Source organism: Geotrypetes seraphini, chromosome 1 (genome assembly GCF_902459505.1).
Source record: "Geotrypetes seraphini chromosome 1, aGeoSer1.1, whole genome shotgun sequence".
NCBI lineage: Eukaryota > Metazoa > Chordata > Amphibia > Gymnophiona > Dermophiidae > Geotrypetes > Geotrypetes seraphini.
Window position 1 is genome coordinate 51,914,155 of NC_047084.1, and position 18,890 is coordinate 51,933,044.

The 18,890-nt window shown below is 41.9% G+C and overlaps 1 protein-coding gene across 2 annotated transcripts; it reads left to right on the plus strand.

The window, feature by feature from the left end:
• Window positions 1-273: 273 nt before the first annotated feature.
• On the plus strand, window positions 274-13,630 carry MCIDAS (multiciliate differentiation and DNA synthesis associated cell cycle protein). Of its 2 annotated transcripts, XM_033931310.1 has the most exons (7): window positions 274-398; window positions 539-617; window positions 839-924; window positions 5,684-5,756; window positions 6,472-6,695; window positions 6,871-6,981; window positions 12,898-13,630. In XM_033931310.1, the coding sequence occupies exons 1-7, from the start codon at window positions 300-302 to the stop codon at window positions 13,369-13,371; spliced, it is 1,146 nt and encodes a 381-aa protein (XP_033787201.1). In that variant the 5' UTR covers window positions 274-299; the 3' UTR covers window positions 13,372-13,630. The 2 variants fall into 2 exon arrangements, with proteins under 2 accessions (XP_033787201.1, XP_033787211.1); XM_033931320.1 differs by lacking the exons at window positions 274-398; window positions 539-617; window positions 839-924 and adding an exon at window positions 4,848-5,563.
• The last annotated feature ends 5,260 nt before the right edge of the window (window positions 13,631-18,890 follow it).

Consider the following 18,890-nt stretch of genomic DNA (forward strand, 5'->3'; position numbering starts at 1 on the left):
GGCTAAGTCCGGCGCTCGCGCGCTCTCTTCTCCCGGGCCCGCAGCTACTGGCAGGAATGTTTACTTTTGGACACTGGCTTCCTTTGGCGCCACCGCAGCTCTGATAGGAGCAGCGCGGAAGTAACGGGCAGCGGGCTGCTCGAGTATAAAATCCCATCTGTTCCTTCAAACCGGGACAGGCACATCTTACTCAGGCCAAATAGCAAAAGTCAATGCCCTGTTCGGGTGATTTCTTTGCAGTTTAAACCCTCACACTTCAGAGGTGGTAAAAAAAAAAAAAAAAATCAGAAATAGGCACCATGCAGAACAGAAGAAAAGCATTCGATCAGCTGTGTCCAAACAGGGTCCTGGATCTAGCCAGTAGACAAATTAAAAAGCAAGTGAATCCCGAGAGAAAGGTGTGTTTGGGTCGACTGAACTTTGAACTTTTCCCCTCCAAGGATGCAGATTTTCACACATTCCTAATTGCCAGGCTGAAAAAAATGGAGTGTTATATTTTGTTATTCATTTACATGCATTTGTATTTATTTATTCATAGCGTGTGACACGGAGGATATTTGGCGATAATAGTCCAGTAACAGTTTATATTGATCAGTCTCCTGATACAGTAGATTCAGGTGAGTTTTCTGCTAAAAGATATTCTAAGGTCGAACCCATTCCCCATGCGTTATAAAGCAGCAACATCTGTGGTTTCTTAAACTATACGTTTCTCCTTAGGTAGGGTCCAGTTTGAGAGGTGTTTCAGAACCGTAGATTATCTGTTGAATTTAACTGCGGTCAATCTATTTACGCACTTGTTTCTTAAATATCACTGCAATAAGCCTTGTATGTTTTCTAGCACTTTCTACTATTGATTGGCAAGATCTAGCCGACTGTACCTCAGTCCTTCAGCAAGACTCCAGCAGTAATGCCGGCGCCCAGCAGGTAACAAAGAACTGATAGCTCCTGCATAACTCCACAGAAATGGTTATTTTTCTAGCATCGATCTGCTGCACTGTCAGTGCTGTCAGGCCTGTCTAGAATAGATTACAGGTAATTCATAAATACTCTCCAGACATAGTTCAAGATCTTGTTGTGGGTAGTTTTAAGCATTGGATTGAATTCAATACGGAAATAGTTATGCCAAGCCAATTTATTCTTTACAGATTTTCAAAAGTGCTACTAAGGAATAAAATTGCTTTAGAGGAAAAATTGCCTTAGAAAACCTGTTTAATGTGTTGGGTTCACCCTTTTTTGACCGGTTTGCCAGTGGATGTCCTGGTTGGCTTGAAGACTGGATTCTAATCATCATCTCTCCCCTCTTTCTCCTCCCCACTTCTTGGGGGCGTTGTCGTGAATAGTAGCTTTGCTTCTCACCTCACACCTTCCTGGCTGGAGGAGCAGAACTTCAGTTCCATAAGCTGTTACAGGTGCAAATCAGTTTATAAGTACCTGTGTTTTGGACATTTTCCTAAAACTTTTCCTTAAACTTTTGACATATGTTTTTGGGAATCCTGGAAAACATTTGCTTCATGTGTTCACGATAAAGAAAATACCAGTAGTAGTCATAGACAGTCTCTTCAGAACAGCAAACTTGCTAAAAAAAAAAAAAAAAGATAAATTAATTCTGTAATTGTACGTTTTTCTGTATTCACTTTGATCTTTCTCCACATACAAGCATGTTTTTAAGCGACCAGTATAGTACTGTAAAGCACTAAGGCCTTATTTACTAACACTTAGCGCGCGAAACCACCACGCCATAGAGAAAGGGGGGGGGGGGGTCGCATTACCTAGATTTTCCATTCATAAATGTGTACTAGCAGTATTCAGGAAATTCCTAACATTTGGACCTTTTTTTAAATTACGTTTTATTTTTCAGTTTATTCAAAAGTGGATCGAGAGTTTTGGAAAGCCATTCAATTTATCGCTTTTGTTTGATATTAGGATATTTTTCTAGTGTTCAAGTACAGAACTCACTGCGATTGGATAGATTTTGAATTGCAATAAAATTAAGAAACTAGTCACGGGATCCTATCGCTTACAGGGCTAGATTTATACATATTTTGTAATGGCCACAAATCTCTCCATACATCGCAAATGTCCCTTTGCCTAAAGCTGATTGTCATGTCATTAAGAATTCCGACTACATGTAACTTTACAGTATATATGATAGTCTGCCACAAATGTACCTACAGTAATGTTCAATACAATCTGCTTTATGTGAGACTTTGAAACCGCTTGAAAAGCATCTTTTCCAAAAGCATTCTGCTCCTATGATAGGAAGACAAAGTCACATATGTTAAACACATCTTTTTTCTTGTTTTGTTTGGGGTTTTTTCCCCCCTTAATTTTGAGTCAACAGTTTGCTCCTGCTTCTTTCGAATTCTCTTGCAATCTGAGTTAATCTTTACCGGGCTTCATTATCCCCTCCCCACAACCTAGACAGGTTATTAAAGTGACAATCCATAGCCAGGATCCACAGAGGATGGTTCCTGAAACTGGCCACTAAGGGGCGTAGTTAATAACGCAGCTACCATTAAGACGGTTTATTTTATCACCAACAGTGCCATTCTGTTTCAGGTCCCATTTTATGCGATGAAACCTAGTTACTTATAACTGAAGTTAATAAAATAACACGGTTTAAGGGTAGCCCACTTTGATAACTTCATTCCTATGTGTTAATATTGCACACAGGTTGCGAGTCCTTTATAACTCGTCCTCTCCACCAGCCCATTGCAGTTTCCTGGGAAGTGTTCCTGTGCAGTGGTAGGTGGTAATAACCACCCTTTGTTTTAGTCCATGATTTAAAAGATTTCGTTTTCCATGACTTCTTCTCTCCAGGGTTTGGCTTGGGATAAAGACTGAGCAGGAAGCCCAAAACAGGTGCATAGAGGACATTACCTGCTTAGGGAGAGGCTCGCTTTTCATAACCGTTAATTTTAGGAAGGATCACAAACCCGACAATCATTCTACCAAAACCAATTTTTCAATACCTCCCCAATTCTGACCTCATTTTGAACAATTCTCCTGTATTTGCTTAAAACTACATCTTTCAGGGGCAGACGTAAAGTTATTTTTCCTGGATGGAATAGAGATAACCCCTTTGTATTTTTTTATTGTTTGGATTTCACATCATTAAAAAAAAAAAAAAATTGGCACATGCTGTTTCATTAGTAACTCAATACAGTAACTGTACATCCAGCTGCCTTATCTATTTACCAAACGATCGGTAAGTTCCTTCATATAAAAGGAGAACCGATGTTATGCAGTGTGAGAGAACACCTGTGCAGACTGAAAGGCTAACTTGAATCTTATCTGGAAGCATCAGTTCTTTTGTTGGGGATAAGAAATTAAATTCTGATTCTGTCAAATGCTCTTAAACGAAAAGAAGTGATCGCAATGATGATGGTGAACACTTCGGGCTCCTTTTATCAAGCCGTGCTAGCGGTTTAATAATGCACGTAATAGCGCGCGTTAAACCGCCGGCCGCGCTAGCCGCTAACGCCTGCCTTGAGCAGGCGGTAGTTTTTTGGCCAGGTGGGGGTTAGCGCGTGATTAAAAGTCGCGCGCGCTAACCGCGCTAGCGCGGCTTGATAAAAGGAGCCCTTAATATCAGGGAAATACCAAGCTGTCCATGCAGATACTCTTTCTATAAAAAGCTTTTTTTAAAATTCAATAAGTTTTTAATTATATATATATTATGAATACAAACAAATCATAGCAGATTACATTATATAGGGACTGACATTTGTCCCTTAAGATAATAGTTAAATTAAATAATAATAATAATAAAAATTTACACCATTAATCAATGCCCAAATGCTTTAACTTACTCATGCCAGTCTGTCCTCTTTGTTAGGATCCGTCTAGTTTTAACTTTTTGTGTCTATCTGGCAGATTAGAGAATTATGCATTAAACTCGAGATTTACCTAGTAAAGAATATTTTACTCAATAAGGTTTCGAGCCTATCAGAATGAAAACACTGCACAGGAACAATGTATCAGGCAAAAGGGATAAGGGGTAAAACACGGACCTCGCGGATCTTAACTGCACGTTTACCCCTTCCCGGCATAAGGTGCAAATATAAAAGACTATGCCTAAGTGCAAGAATAAGGAATAGCTAAATTACTGTGATGAGGAAATCTGAATGGCGGAGAGGAATTTCAAAAGAAGGCGAAAACTGAAATCTGGAAAGTGAGTGAAACATGAAAAACATTTTGACTGAGGAAATAGAAGATATCTGAACAGGCGGTGGGGGTGCTGGAGAGCTGTGTGAATGGAGGATATTCTCGTGCTCCTTTGGATGCAACGGGCTGAGGGAGTGGAACAGAAGGAAACCTGAAATTAATAGTAGGTGATAGTGCATACACAGCAGCACGGGAAAATGAGGGCAGATAAAGATCATAGGGCCTTGGTACGGGACTACACTTTGTGCAATGTCAGTAATACTGTGTGCGGGTATAAGATGGGTTACCATGGAGAACAGCGACAGTAAATTAGGGGTAACGCTGTGCTTGGATACTGCAGTGGATTGAGGAGGGGGGGGACTTATGGGTCTATGGGTGTGACTCAGGGTCTCAAAGTCCCTCCTTGAGGACCACAATCCAGTCAGGTTTTCAAGATTTCCCCAATGAATATGCATGAGATATTATGTGCATGCACTGCTTTCAATGCATATTCATTGGGGAAATCCTGAAAACCCGACTGGCTTGCGGCCCTCAAGGAGGGACTTTGAGATCCCAGAATGGGTGCTGAGCACCTCCAATATTGAGCAGACTTCTTCACTTGTGTCCAGAGGGATATTCTGTTAGACATATTGAAATAGTGTTAAGGAAGCAAACATTGTGCCAGAGTGTGTGGTGGTGGTGCATATCATATGGTTCCAGAAAAAAAAGTCTGGGTTTTAGTTCCATGGCTTTCAATGAAAGTAAAACCCGGATGTCTCATTCTGTTCTCCTTTTTTCTAGAGCCATATGGTAACCCTATACATAAGCAGCACTGTGCTGACTTTTGAAGGTGGGATTAGGCAGCAATGTACCAGGTACAGAGGTAAAACGGGGGCAGCACTGTACAGCAGTGTGAGTGGATTGGATTAGTACTATGCCAGAATAGGGAAAGGGATAGCACCGTATCTGGATGTCGGGTAGTGGCAGCACTGTGCCGGACTGCCAGAATGGTATGAGGGCAGGGACAGCTCACTACCCACCATAGGGAGAATCCCTAGTGCTGCTCAGGTAAAACTATCATTGTGGGTTACCAAGAATGCAGGAGGGCGGGGCGACAGTTGCCGACCAATGAGACTCGAGCAGGGACGCTCTAACTGGCCAGAGGGAGAGGAGCCGGCGCACTACACTGCCGTCCTGATCGCGTGCAACTCAGACTGCCATCCAGCACCCATGGTGCGCTCCAGCCTTCTTCTCACTGTGCTGCCTGTGTACGACCCATATCAAGAACCGACAGCCTGGCAACTTCAAGCGTTCTCATTTGAAAGTGTCACAAACAGCTCCTTTCCAGCAGAACTCCATTACCATGGCAGTTCAAGCTTGTCACGTTCAATTTCCATTTTACAGATTTGATTTACAGGTATTTTAATTTATTTATTTTTTTTATGCACGAATCACATCCAACAGTTAAAAAGCAATAGGCGATTCTGCAATTGGGTTTCTCTGGTCTTTACGGTAACGTTTCCTGTATTTGTTTTAGAATCATTGCCTGTCAACTGCCCCCGATTTCAGTCTTCAAGACTTCAGAGATGCTGTTGACAACTTGATATCGGGTAAGTTGAAAAAAAATGACCACGATAAGATCAAGAAGTGTGACTCTTTTAATAACGTTTAAAAACACTTCTTCGTGGGTTGCCTATTGTATCTTTGCGGGATGGGGGAGTGGGACTGAGGAGTAGAGTGGTTCTGTAGGGGGGTTAGGGTTTGGGGAATGGGATGGAGATGGATTCTTGTTATTGACTTTGTTGTCTTGGTTGGAAGTTGTAATTTTCTTTGAATACAATAAAAAGATTAAAATAAATAAAATAAAAACACTGCATCTGAGCAGTGGTTGCCTGGTAGAAGCATGATGCTAATATTATAAATGTAAGTAAATATATGGGGAAATTCAACTTTTTGGGGTCCTTTTACTAAGGCGTGCTAGCCATTGTGGCACGCGCTAAATATTAGCGCACACTAAATGCTAACATGTTAGTGTTTAATGCGTACTAATATTTAGCATGCACTAAAATGGCTAATGTGCCTTAGTAAAAGGACCCCTTTGTGCGTTAAGAAGTTAATATTCATGTTTGATGGAGGTAAAGCAACTTTAGAAATCTGCGTAATTCAAGTAATTCTTTTGTTCTGGGATGCAGATTCTACATTGTTGTGATATTGTCCTGTAGCCATATGCTGAGGAACTACAGTAAATTCAAATGGTTTCCTGTTGTGTAGTCTAGTCTTCACAGTTTCCCCCCCCCCCCTTCCTTTCTCCCCGTCTGTGATTAGATCCGTCTTCTCTGATGCAGCCTACTCTGGGAGCGGTGGATTTCAATGTACCTTCCTGCGATGTGTCCGCTTTTGAGTCTTGCATGGTTAACTCCGTTCATCCGGAAGGAACGAGTCTGCTGCACGTGGATCTGCAGACTACGGCTTTCACCGAGCAATACTGGAGGGATCTGGCAGATCACAACCAGAAAGCATTGGGGGATGCACTGGTGGAAAATAACCAGGTCAGGAGGCTGACTGCGGCAGGGTATTCTGAAATCTGCAGTAAAAGGAATCTCAAGTGCTAGGAGAAAGGAAGCTGTATATTACTGCAGGTCAGAGGGCTGCTGAATTTGTCCTCCGTTCCCCTAGTCAGTGTGCACATTTTAAAATCTGATTGATGCTGTTTGTCATTCACAGCTGCACATGACACTAACGGAGAAACAAGAAGAAATAGCCTCATTGAAAGAGAGAAATGTCCAGCTGAAGGAACTTGCTAACCAAGCAAAACATCTTGCCTCTGTACTTGATGTAAGTCTGTCTTCAGAGGTTTTGAATAGCCTGGGGGATTCCATAAACGTGAGCACTAATGGCATTTAAAGCTATTCCCTCTTGAAATACCAAATCGATATGAGGAGCCGCTGAAAAGTTCTCAGCCCACCCAACAAACCTGGGGCAGTCTCCATCAATGGCTATATATTTAGTCCAGCGATTTTCCACTTTTTTTTTTCATTCCTTCAGACAAATATGGTACAAAAAAAAGTAGAAAATCGCTGGACTAAGTGTATATATAAAACCCTGGATGGACACCACCCCAACTTTGTTGGTTGGGCTGAGAACTTTTCAGTGGCCCCCTAGTATAAGAAAATTTTTTTAAATTGACAAACAGTAGAGGGGTTGCAAGATGGTGGATGCCCTCATTTAAGCTTTCAGACCCTAGCCTAGGTCCTCCAAGATTTTGATAATTAAACTTAACAATCATCATACAAGTATTAAAAAAAAAAAACAACCTGCAGGTTACAGTGCTAGACGATGGATCTTTGAGTTTATGTGGCTGTCATGACTTAGGGCTAGATTCACTAAGCTCATCTTTGTTGGCTGATCTGTGGGTGACCCGTGGCCGAGTCCTGCCGGGAGACCGATTCACTAAACAGTCCTCATGAAAATTATTTGATCGGAGGCACGCCCCACACTGACCGCACAGATCGCAGCAGAGCGATCCAAACGCATGCGCAGAGCGCACAAGTGAAGTTAAAACAAAAGGGGGGGGGAGGTGTGGCTAAAGTTTTGAGTACACATAGAACAGATTACAGAACACACTGCAGCCAGATAGAACACAACACGCTTTAGCCAGATATGCCAGAGCCAGAACACGCTGCAGCAGCCAGATATACAGAGCACGCTTTTAACCCACGGGTTAAAACCACGGGCGACAGAGAGCAGGAGAGTCATTTGGGACAAGGCAGCAGAGAGCAGGAGAGTCGGCAGGGACAGGGTGGCAGAGAGCAGGACAGTCGGCAAGGACGTGAGCGACTGGTCCTCAGCAGTCACTTCTTTTTGGATCGGCCAGCTCAATCGGTGTTCCTTCTTCTGTTTAGTGAATCGCTGCCTTCCTACTTCGCATGCCATTTCCCCTCATTTGCATGGGTGGATCGGATGGGTGGGAGGTTGATCAACCAAGAGGTTAGTGAATCGGGTCGGGGTCGGAGAAAGTTTGCAAAGCTTAGTGAATCTAGCCCTTATTGTTTAGTTTTGACTGTAGCTGCTCTTTGCTGCATCTAAGAAGCTACAGCCCTAGGTGAATGTCTAGTTTTGCCTAATGGTTGGCCTGGCCCTGCCAAAGAGATAAGTTCCAAAGTTATGGGCCTAGGTGATGCACCTATGGATAGTCTACCAAAACTGTGACCTCAAATGTAGGTTTTGTGACCCCATTTGGGGTCCGGGCTCACAGTTTGGGAAGCTCAGGCCTAGGCAAATGAAGGTGTGCTGATCTTTACTTAAACCCATTGCAGGCAGCATGGAGATAAGTGCAAATGTAAGGATGAAAGAAATGCTTAAGAAGACACCCTGATAAAGTGATTTTCAAAAATAGGGAGGTATGAGCATTGGTGTAGCGAGGGAAGTTGGCACTTGGGGCAGTGGTGTCTGGCACTGCTGTGCCGCTCACCCACCCACTCTTTCCCACTGCTTGGGTACCCCCCTGCCGCCTGCGTACCTCTTGAAATGTTCACCGGCATGAGCAGCGTCTTCCATTTACTGCTCGCGCCAGCCTCGGCTCCCTTCTGACATCACATTCTTGTTCCGCGATTAGGAACTGATGTCAGAAGGGGGCCGAAACTGGCATGAACAGCAGGTGGAAGATACTACTCACGTTGGCATACATTTAAAGAGCTATGGGGGGGGGAGAGGAGGAGAGATGCCAGCAATCCTGTGAAGATGATGCCCAGGGCGGCCCACCCCCTGCCCCCCTTTACTATATCATTCGGTATGATCATAACAATAGGTACCTTTTAAAAGGTGTGACAATAGACAATGAAACACATAAAAATATGAGACAAATGATCCGAATGTACCCTGCCTTGAAATACAACTGAAAAAGGTGCAAATGAAAGAATGCATGGAGGAAGCAACAGAGCCAAGAATTGAGCAAAATGATATGTATATTCTGAACAGTTCCTGCTACGTTATGTAGGGTTGCCTAAATGTGTTTTGCATGACTTGCAGATGGCACAGAATGCTGCTGCTCGCCTTATTGCGCATGTGTCCAAATCTGATCATATCGCCCCGATATTACACGCACTTTATTTTCTATTGAAATGCGGGTAGAATTTAAGATCTTGTGTTTGATGTTCAAGGTGCTTTAATGCAATTGTCCTATAGCTGTTGGCTCACTTTTTCATTGGTACGCCCCTATCCGTGAGTTGCGGTCTGCTGACAGTTTGAGATTGGAAATTCCATCCTTAGTAACCGTTAAACTTGCTGGTAATAGGAATTCCTTGTTGTCAGTTCGGGGCCTGGTCCTATGGAATGCCTTGTCAGTCTCTATGCGTCAATTGACTATGCTTTGTCAATTTAGAAAAGAGGTAAAAACTGTATTATTTGCACGTGCTTTTGGCACAAGCAGTGGATGTGTATGAGATTCAACATTTTAGTGTTAGGCAATGGTTGGCACCAGCTTTGAACCGTCTTTTTGAAGATGTAATTTTAAGATTACGTAAAGATGTTCAGATGTTTTATGATTTTTATGTGTATTGCCATTGTACTTTGTTGTTTGTTAATTGCTGTTTGTGTATGTTCACATTAGTCCCCGCCTAGACTTGTAGATAGGCGGTCAACAAATAATTTTAAATTAAAAAAAATAATGGTCAGAAAATATATTGTAGGTGAAGCAATTCCCACTGTCACCTTCGGAGGGTGCTTTTATACCAGGCTTCCAATGTATTTATTGACTGATTGATTGGGATTTATGAATTTCTTCATAAAGGCGGTTAATATTTGTCTGATTTCTGTTTTTTTATCCATCACTTATCATCAAACTATACTATTTATCATCAGCTATCTAGAAAAGTGATGGCTCTGCATGAGGCACAGTAGAGAACAGATCAGTTGTTGTCAGGGATTAAGGATTATAATGGTTTATTTATGACTATTTATAGTGTGATCAGTGCATTTTTTTTTCTAGCAATAATGGTGTTGGTACTCAAATCCCAGGCCATTCTTTAGGAGTGGAGTGATTACTGAGGGAACTACTTTACAGTAGCCAGACCCCCTGCCAGCCAAAGAATCCATGAAAAAGCAGCACTGAGCTCTTTTATTAATAAGAACATAAGAACATAAGCAGTGCCTCCACCGGGTCAGACCATAGGTCCATCCTGCCCAGCAGTCCGCTCCCGCGGCGGCCCAAACAGGTCACGACCTTCCTGAATCACCAGAAGGGGCCCCTTGCCACCTTGGTTTCTCATTAAAGTCCTATCTTCCCATCAAAGTCCTAACCCTCCGGTCTTGCACATGCACGACCTGGTTGGCTTTCTATACTTATTACCTGGTTAGCTGTCTATACTTGTGTTACATCCCAGCACCTCTCTCAGTATCCCACGATCCCTTTATCCCTCAGGAATCCGTCCAATCCGTTTGAAACCCTGTACTGTACTCTGCCTGATCACTTCCTCCGGTAGCGCATTCCAAGTGTCCACGACCCTTTGGGTGAAGAAAAACTTCCTTGCATTTGTTTTGAACCTATCTCCCTTCAGTTTCTCCGAATGCCCCCTCGTACCTGTTGTCCCCCCTCAGAAGAATCTGTCCCTATCCACCCTCTCTATGCCCCTCATGATCTTGAAGGTCTCTATCATATCTCCCCTGAGCCTCCTTTTTTCCAGAGAGAAGAGCCCCAGCCTATCCAACCTCTCGGCGTATGGGCAGTGTTCCAGCCCTCTTACCAGTTTCGTTGCTCTCCTTTGGACTCTCTCAAGTACCGCCATGTCTTTCTTGAGGTGCGGCGACCAATACTGAACGCAGTATTCCAGATGCGGACGCACCATCGCTCGATACAATGGCATGTTGACTTCCCGCGTCCTGGTTGTTATGCCCCTCTTTATGATGCCCAGCATCCTGTTGGCTTTTTTTGAGGCTGCTGCGCACTGTGCAGATGGCTTCAGTGATGCATCCACCAGCACACCCAAGTCTCTCTCAAGTCTGCTGTCTCCCAACAATGCCCCCCCCAAGGGGAGCTCAGAATGGTTTACATGAATTTATCCAAGTACTCAAGAATTTTTCTTTGTCTGTCCCAGTTACTCACAACCTATCTAATGTACCTGGGGCAATGGGGGGATTAAGTGACTTGTGTGGTGTCACAAGGAGCAGTATGGGTTTGAACCCACAATCGCAGGGTGCTGAGGCTATAGCTCTAACCACCGCACCACACTGGGATTATGGGTCATTTTTATCAAGCAATGAAAAAGGTGCCAATACTCAGTACCCATAACTCTCCTCTCTCTAAAAAAAAAAAAAAACCCCAAAAAAACTCCAAGTGTGATATTGCCAAAGGGGAGTAAAGTCACTGAGGCATTATCTTATGATACTGTGATATTTGGTATGGATATGAGAAAAAAAAGTCAGATTTCAGCGAACAATAATAAATTATTATTAATAATGACAGGGGTTGCCATTCAACAAATCACATATAACTGGAAAGATTGGAAAAGACTAAATTATACATTTTGGTGGAATTCTTTATGCCACATATATAAAATGGAAAGGTTTACTGCGTTACAAAAGGGATATTTTAAAAAATTTCAGGATGTATGGAAACCATTAACACAATATTGTCAAGATTAAGTAGAAATATTTCCCTTATGTTTATTAATTTATGAAGAAAGGGGGGGATATTTTATTTTAACATATATCATACAAAAATGAAGTTTAGGGATGGGAGGGAGGGAAGAGGAATAGAGATATAAATAACACTTAATGTAATTTATGAATATGAATAAAGAATTTATATGATTATAGAACATATGATAGAGAGGGATGGGAAGGGGAGGGGGGGAAAAAGGATGTACTGCACAAATAATAGAATGTTAAATGATATATTTACTGTTAATGTGATTAAATATATATATACATTTAATGTAATTATGAAAATGAATAAAGAATTATAAAAAATAAAAAAAACACAAAGTAAAAATAAAAAAAAATAAAAAAATAAAAAGTCACTGAGGCAGAATGGAGAATGCAGCAGAGCCTTTAGTTTAGTTTAAAACATTTCATATACCACTTTTTAACCAAACATCAAAGCAGTTACAAAAACCAAAGAGTATAAAAACTATACAGTCATGAACGGCAAAGAGCAAAAAGCATATACAGCAGACATCAAAAGCTATGCTAGAATTCCCTACCCCAAAATCAGCAACTGATCAATGCCCAAACATGTAGGTAAAAGTCAAGGATTTAAGGCTAGTTAGCTGCCTGAATCCTATTCACTAGTATTAATTTAGAACTGTTCAATTAGTAAAGCAGGGAGGAATGGTAAATTTCAAAATTAGGTTTAACCAAATCATGTTCTAACAAAATTAAAGTAAGATATGAAGGAAAGGTTACCCTGAACTCTCTCACTGAGCCACACAGCACTTAATTCAACCTTCAGTTTAGAGTTGCTAATTAGTTTAATATTTGAATATGTAAACATGAATAGCACTATTCACAAATGTGTGCTGGGCTTTCAACGTGGAAACCCCGTATTATTAGCACAAAGCTAATTAATTCTAAGTAATGCAGCTATTTGTGTTAAAAGCTTATGCACATTCATTTACGAGGCTCTCAAGGTGCATTGTCACCTGTTTGGTTTGTTGTTTTTTTACTCCCATTTTAAAAAGATACCGAGAAAATTGAGATTCACTAAATTGCAGGTGATCACTGATTAAAGGCAATTGCCATATTTTTTTGAGACAGGAACTGATGAGCCACCACCCAAAAGAAGATGATAAAGTCCCTGCCGAATTTCTTATTACGAAAAGTCCAACCAAAAGAAGCATAGAAGAACTTTATGCCAACGACCATGATGACAAGCAGGTAGATGAAATCTTGAGGGAGATTACAGAGAAATGCTACGCAGCTCTGCGGACAGTTGATCCCACGGATAATAAACGCTCAAAACTGCACGAGGAGAATTCAGGCACCCCTGATTGTAGTGGGGGAAAGGGCTCAGCCATTAACATGTACGGAGCTTTTCATGGATTGCAGACTTGCACCGGGCAGAGTTCGGTGAACCTGAATAACAGTGGCTTGGAGGAAGACTTGGGCTTCAGGACATCCATCAAAGACCACTGCACAATTCGGACTTTAGCTTTCCCGCAGGGCAATGCATTCACTATCAGGACAAGCAACGGGGGCTACAAGTTTCGATGGGTTCCCAGTCGAGAATGAATAGTGAGTGACAGTGACTATTTCCTTCTGCTGAAACCCATACAGGAGCTCACATTGCCTTCACTTGTACTGCCAGTGTAGCTGGCCAGCTGTCTTCAGGAGGTGGCCTTTCCTAACCTGCTGCCTGATTCCGCATCTGTTATGGAATAGCAAACTGTCTACCAGAAAAATTTTACTAATATTGTACATGGAGATCATTTATTAAGTTGCTTCTTGCACTATGATTTATATTTTGACACGATGAAGTGCTTTATTGAAATATTTGAGTTGTTTACTGTCTGTATTTATTAAATTTTAGATTTCTGTAGAGATGAAACAAATCTTGGTGTTATCTGATCATGTAATTTTCATGTTTCTGCAGGACTGGGTGTAGGCTGAGAAGTTGGGTTCTATGGCTCAGTGTCCTGTGCAAGGCCCACTGAGAGACAAAGCTAGGCCTAGGGCAAACATTTTTAAGGCCCCCCCCCATACACCCCTCATAGTTTGAATACAAATGAACCATCTGGATGTGAAGCAGTAACTTACTGTTCGTCTCCTGCTACTGCAGTGGGTTCCCTGCTTCTTCCCCTGGGGGTGAAGGGAGGCTTCCAGTGGCAGGAAGAAGGCTAGCTTGGTCTCCTGCTATTCTGCTGGGATATCATGTTAATTCTGTTCTGCCAGATATTTGTCCTTCTTTTTGTCCTGTTTCACCTATGCAGAAACAGGAAGTTACTTCACAGAAGGCGGGCTGTGGCAGGAAGAAGAACCCATTGCCAGCAAAGTAGAATTAATTTAATAACCTGGCACAGGAGAAAACCAGCCTTTTGCCTGCCACCAGAAGCCTCCCTTCTCTTTATCACTGCTGTGGCAAATTGAGGACTGGGACTGGGGAGGGGAGTTGGAAGGGACGGAAAAACGCTGGCATCAGTGAAAACAAACTTTTCTATTGACAATGCCAGCACTCAGGGGAATCTTGCCCCTCCCCTGCCCTCCCCTCTTGATAGGCCTGTCTGTGCCTGAGTAAGAAAGAGAAATGGGCTAGGTTGGAAACTAAGGAGTCAATGTTCAAAGTTATTTAACTGGCCAAAAGACTCCTGGCTGGTTAAATCGCTTGTATGGGGCTATCCACTGATATTCAGTAGTACTTAACTAGAGTACCTGCTAAAAAAAAAATTGTACACTGCTCTGAATTTGGCATGATAGGGTGGTATATCAAATGCCAAGAAACAATAAATCATAGTGCCACTGTATATCAGCGCTAACCACTAAAGACGTAGCTGGCTATTTTGTGGGTGGTCCAGGGACAGAGTTGGCACTTCTGCAGTTAAGTGCCAATATTTAGCACTTGACCACTTAAGTTAACTGGACAAACTGATCCACATAAAACTCAGTCCAATCTTTGTCCAGTTTCACATAGGTGATTACGTGCTGAAATCATACTTAACCACAAAAGGGATAGCCAGCGCTTATAATTGGATAATTGATGCCAGTGTCGATGCCTGGACCTGGCCCAGCATCAAATATCTGGGTATAAGACCGGCAGTGGCCAAAACAAATGCTGATGACTACTGGCTGAATATTTACTCCTAGATTTTTTTAGATTCTGTTTGCATGTATTGTTCCAAAAATCTACAGGTGTTTTGCTCAGGAAGGAGACCTGTAGAAAATAGGTACAGATATCTAAGAATGGGGTTTTAAAAAAAGACAGTAAAACCTTGGATTGCGAGTAATGTGGTTTGCGAGTGTTTTGCAAGACGAGCAAAATATTTGCTAAAATTTAAACTGGATCAACAAGCATTGTCTTGCAATACGAGCAATTCAACGTGCACCACGTCATCACAGTACACACAACATACCCTCGTTGCATCGCTGAGCGCAGTTATTAAGCATAATACAGGTGTGCACAGCATACACACACAATATACCCTAGCCCAAAACATCCCGGCTTTGCCTTCACTGTTGCACAGTCCCTGAACCTCTACTCATTCTGCCAGTGCTCAATTCCATCCCATTTGGCTCAAAGTTTACATAGTCCTATCCAATTCCCTGAGTTCCCACCTAATCTGAATACGCTGCGGGAGTGTAGTGACTGTTCTAAACGAGCGAGGTCTTGCAATACAAGTATGTGTGTACAGTATATTTTATATTAAAATTTTAGGGCTGTGGAACGAATCGTCCGTGTTTCCATTATTTCCTATAGGGAAATTTGCTTTGATATATGAGCGCTTTGGATTACGAACATGCTTCTGGAACGAATTATGCTCGCAAACCAAGGCACCACTGTAATTTTCAAAAGGGAAAGTGTGTGTGTTCTTTCATTTTGAGAATTGGTGGGAAAATGGCAGGTAAAATATACCCATAGACTTTGCAAGGATACTTGCAGCTTAAATTTTTCCCTTTTCATCTGCCATTACCTTAGGCACACACTTAGGCCCAGATTCAGTAAATTTGGGTACCGGAAAAATTGGCATGGAGCGCTGTTCTATAAATAGAATAGTGCTTAGGGCCCCTTTTACAAAGCCATGGTAGCGATTCCCACCCAGCAAATATGACGCAGCCCATTCTGTTCGTATGAGCTGCATTGCATTAGCCACGCCAGGACTCGATATCTTGGCTTTGTCAAAGGGGCACTGTTTATGGCACTGATATACAAAGCGGCTGCCGATCGCATGTCAATCACGCCATTCGCCGTATAAAGAATTGTGCCTCCGGGACAGATAGGCACTGGAAATGTAGGCCATGGTTTTCCAGGCCTACATTTCTGGCACCTATTTATGCCGTGAATTACGCCTATGTAGGCACTTTATGGCGCCTAATGCCACTTCTGCCATTAAGTAGAAATCATTGGCTTTGTGGCAAGTATTAAATAATAGTCCAAAGCAAACCAGCTATCTTGCCCTGTATAACTCCAAATGCAAAGAACGTTGAATGTTAGAACGGCCGCAGAATGGAATGGTGTAAGCCAACAGATGCAGCACTAGCCCCGTCCTGAAGAAGGCGAAACGCATTGGTGGGGAATAGTGCGGCCACACAGTTGATATATATAAGATAAGTGCATTATCCATTAGTGAATTTTTGAAAATGGAATGCTTTAATAATAAGATGAAGTTTTTATAAGCAAAAAAGATGAAGAAATATTTATAAAATTAATATGTTTAAAGAAAATTTTCATGACAAGTTACGAGTTGAACTATAAAATATAAAAATAAAAAAATATTAGGTTTGATATACACAGGGTGAACTCAGTGAGGAGTGCTGCTACGCTGATATCTTTCAGAGTAGCGTTCTGAGATATCCCCAGTGTCTATATATCAAAGTTTAGTTCTTTGCATTTGGAGTTATACATGGCAAGATAGCTGGTTTGCTTTGGACTTCTGCCATTAGCCATACCGATAGTGGCATTAAGTGGCATAAAGTACCTATGTAGGTGTGATTCTGGGGCCTTTTATTTAGGTCCCGGTAGATGCTTTAACCTTGTTGTTGTTTTGCCGCTTCTAACAGCATTTTTCAATTAGCTTAGGTGTCAGTTTTAGAATTTCCCCCTTAGAGCCTATTCCTGCACCTAAATTTGGGTGCCAGTATTTATGCCAGCTGAATCCTGGTATAAATGCTGGTGCCCAACTCCTGGAATTTGGGCGTGGGAAGTGTGGTATTCTCTAACTCTGCCTACAAATTTTTAGAACACCCCTACTACGCCCCTTTTGAGTTGAGTGCTACAAGATTTAAGTGTGTGCGGTTATAGAATAGTGCACAGGAAGATGTAGGCGCAAAATCTAATTTAATGCCAATTAACTGCAATAACTGATTGTTAACGTCAGTTTATTGCTAGTTAATGGCTAGCTAATTAATTTACCCATGCATTTTTGCTCCATGTGCAAATTTGGGTGCCATATATAGAATCTGTGGATTAGACCATAAGCTATTTAATTTGATCATTTATCATCATTGTATAGCATTACCTGTACCCAGTAAGGCAATAAAAATAAGTGTCATTGACTTCAGAGCTGAAGTGCAGGAAAGAGAGAGGTATAACAACTCTGTCTGCTGGCCCCAAAGTGTGTTTTGGTATTTACAAACAATGTAAATGTTCTGAAAAAGCTATAGTGAATGTAGGAAAATGGAACTGTAATTGTGAGCCTTAAACCAAATCTATTGCCTGCACATGTATCATCTATGTAGTTGTATTTTTTTTTTAATCTGACTCAGTGCAAGACCTTTCAAAGAATCACAAAGGCCTGAGACAGTGCAAACTCGTAGGAGACCCCAGTCCTAGAATTAATAATTACAAAAAAAAAAAAAAGATATAGAAGCATTTGAGGCTGATTTTTAGCTGTAGAAGTATGTAAATTTGTAAATAATAAAGGAAAAATCCAGTAGCTGAAATGATTTTGTGTTCAGTTTAAAAAATTTCTCCTGGTGAAATTGTGCACAAAAAAATTAAAAATTCTATGCACAAGGCCCCCCTTGTATCAAACTGCAATAGAGCTTTTTACTGCAGGCTGGCAAGGTAAATGTTCTGATGCTCAAAGGAATTGAATGAGTGTTGGAGCATTTACCTTGCTGGCCCGTGGTAAAAAAGTTCTACCACGGTTTGATAAAAGGGGCCCAACATTAGCAAATTATGCAAGTTTATATGTCAAAATTTAAACATCATTTTTGCTAATTGTTATCCATGTCCCATTTAAAACATTTGAAATAAAATGTTTTTCTTATACCTTTGTTGTCTGGATATTTTATTTTTCCATCATGTTGGTTCCAGTTTCTCTTTTCTGCTTTCTTGTCGTCTGCTAATTCTCCTTCAAGCCGCTGCTATCTATTTGTCTTTTCTCCTCTCTCCTGTCTATTCCCTCACTACACCTGCCTCTGACATACTGATTATTCCTTTTTAGCTCTTTTTCTGCCTCTTTCTTACCCTTCTTTTGCTCTTTTTCACTTTTTAGCTACCTATCAAATTTCCATCTTCTGTCCCATTCCCCTTCTCATTCCTTCCTCAGCCCTCCATTCCCTTCAGCATATCTCCCATTACAATATTTCTGCCCTCTGTAATATCTATCCTCTCCTCCGTTTCCTTGCCACCCTCTCCTCCCCACAGGTTTCTACCATTCACAGTGTCTTCGTTCCTCCACCTTTATAGCCCAGCATCTGCTCCCTCTTCCTTCCCTCCCCACCTTCATAGCCTGACATCTCCCTCTCTCTTCCCCTCCCCCTCACTCTCCTCCATGTTCCAGCATTTCTCCTACTCTATTTCCTCACTCCCATTGTCAGCCATCTCTTCATCATGCTACTCTGCTCCTGGATGCAACATCTCCCTCCTCCTCCCCCTCCTGTGTATCTCTCTCTCTCTCATACATCCCCATGTCCAACAGCTCTCTCTTTCTCTTTTATCCCTCCCCCATGCAGCATTCTTTCCCTTCCATTGCCATATCCAACATTTCTGTTTCTTTCCCCACTGTCCATCATCTCTCTCTCCCCCTGCCTTGTTCCCTGGGTCATATATTTCTATATTCCTCGATATACCATCTTTCCCTTCCTCCCCTCCA

Bases quoted from the DNA above. Each gene is read 5' to 3' on its own strand.
- MCIDAS (XM_033931310.1), top strand. From the start codon at position 300: ATGCAGAACAGAAGAAAAGCATTCGATCAGCTGTGTCCAAACAGGGTC. The intron at 399-538 runs GTGTGTTTGGGT...ATTTATTCATAG, and splicing joins AAGTGAATCCCGAGAGAAAG to CGTGTGACACGGAGGATATT. The intron at 925-5,683 runs GTAACAAAGAAC...TATTTGTTTTAG, and splicing joins GTAATGCCGGCGCCCAGCAG to AATCATTGCCTGTCAACTGC.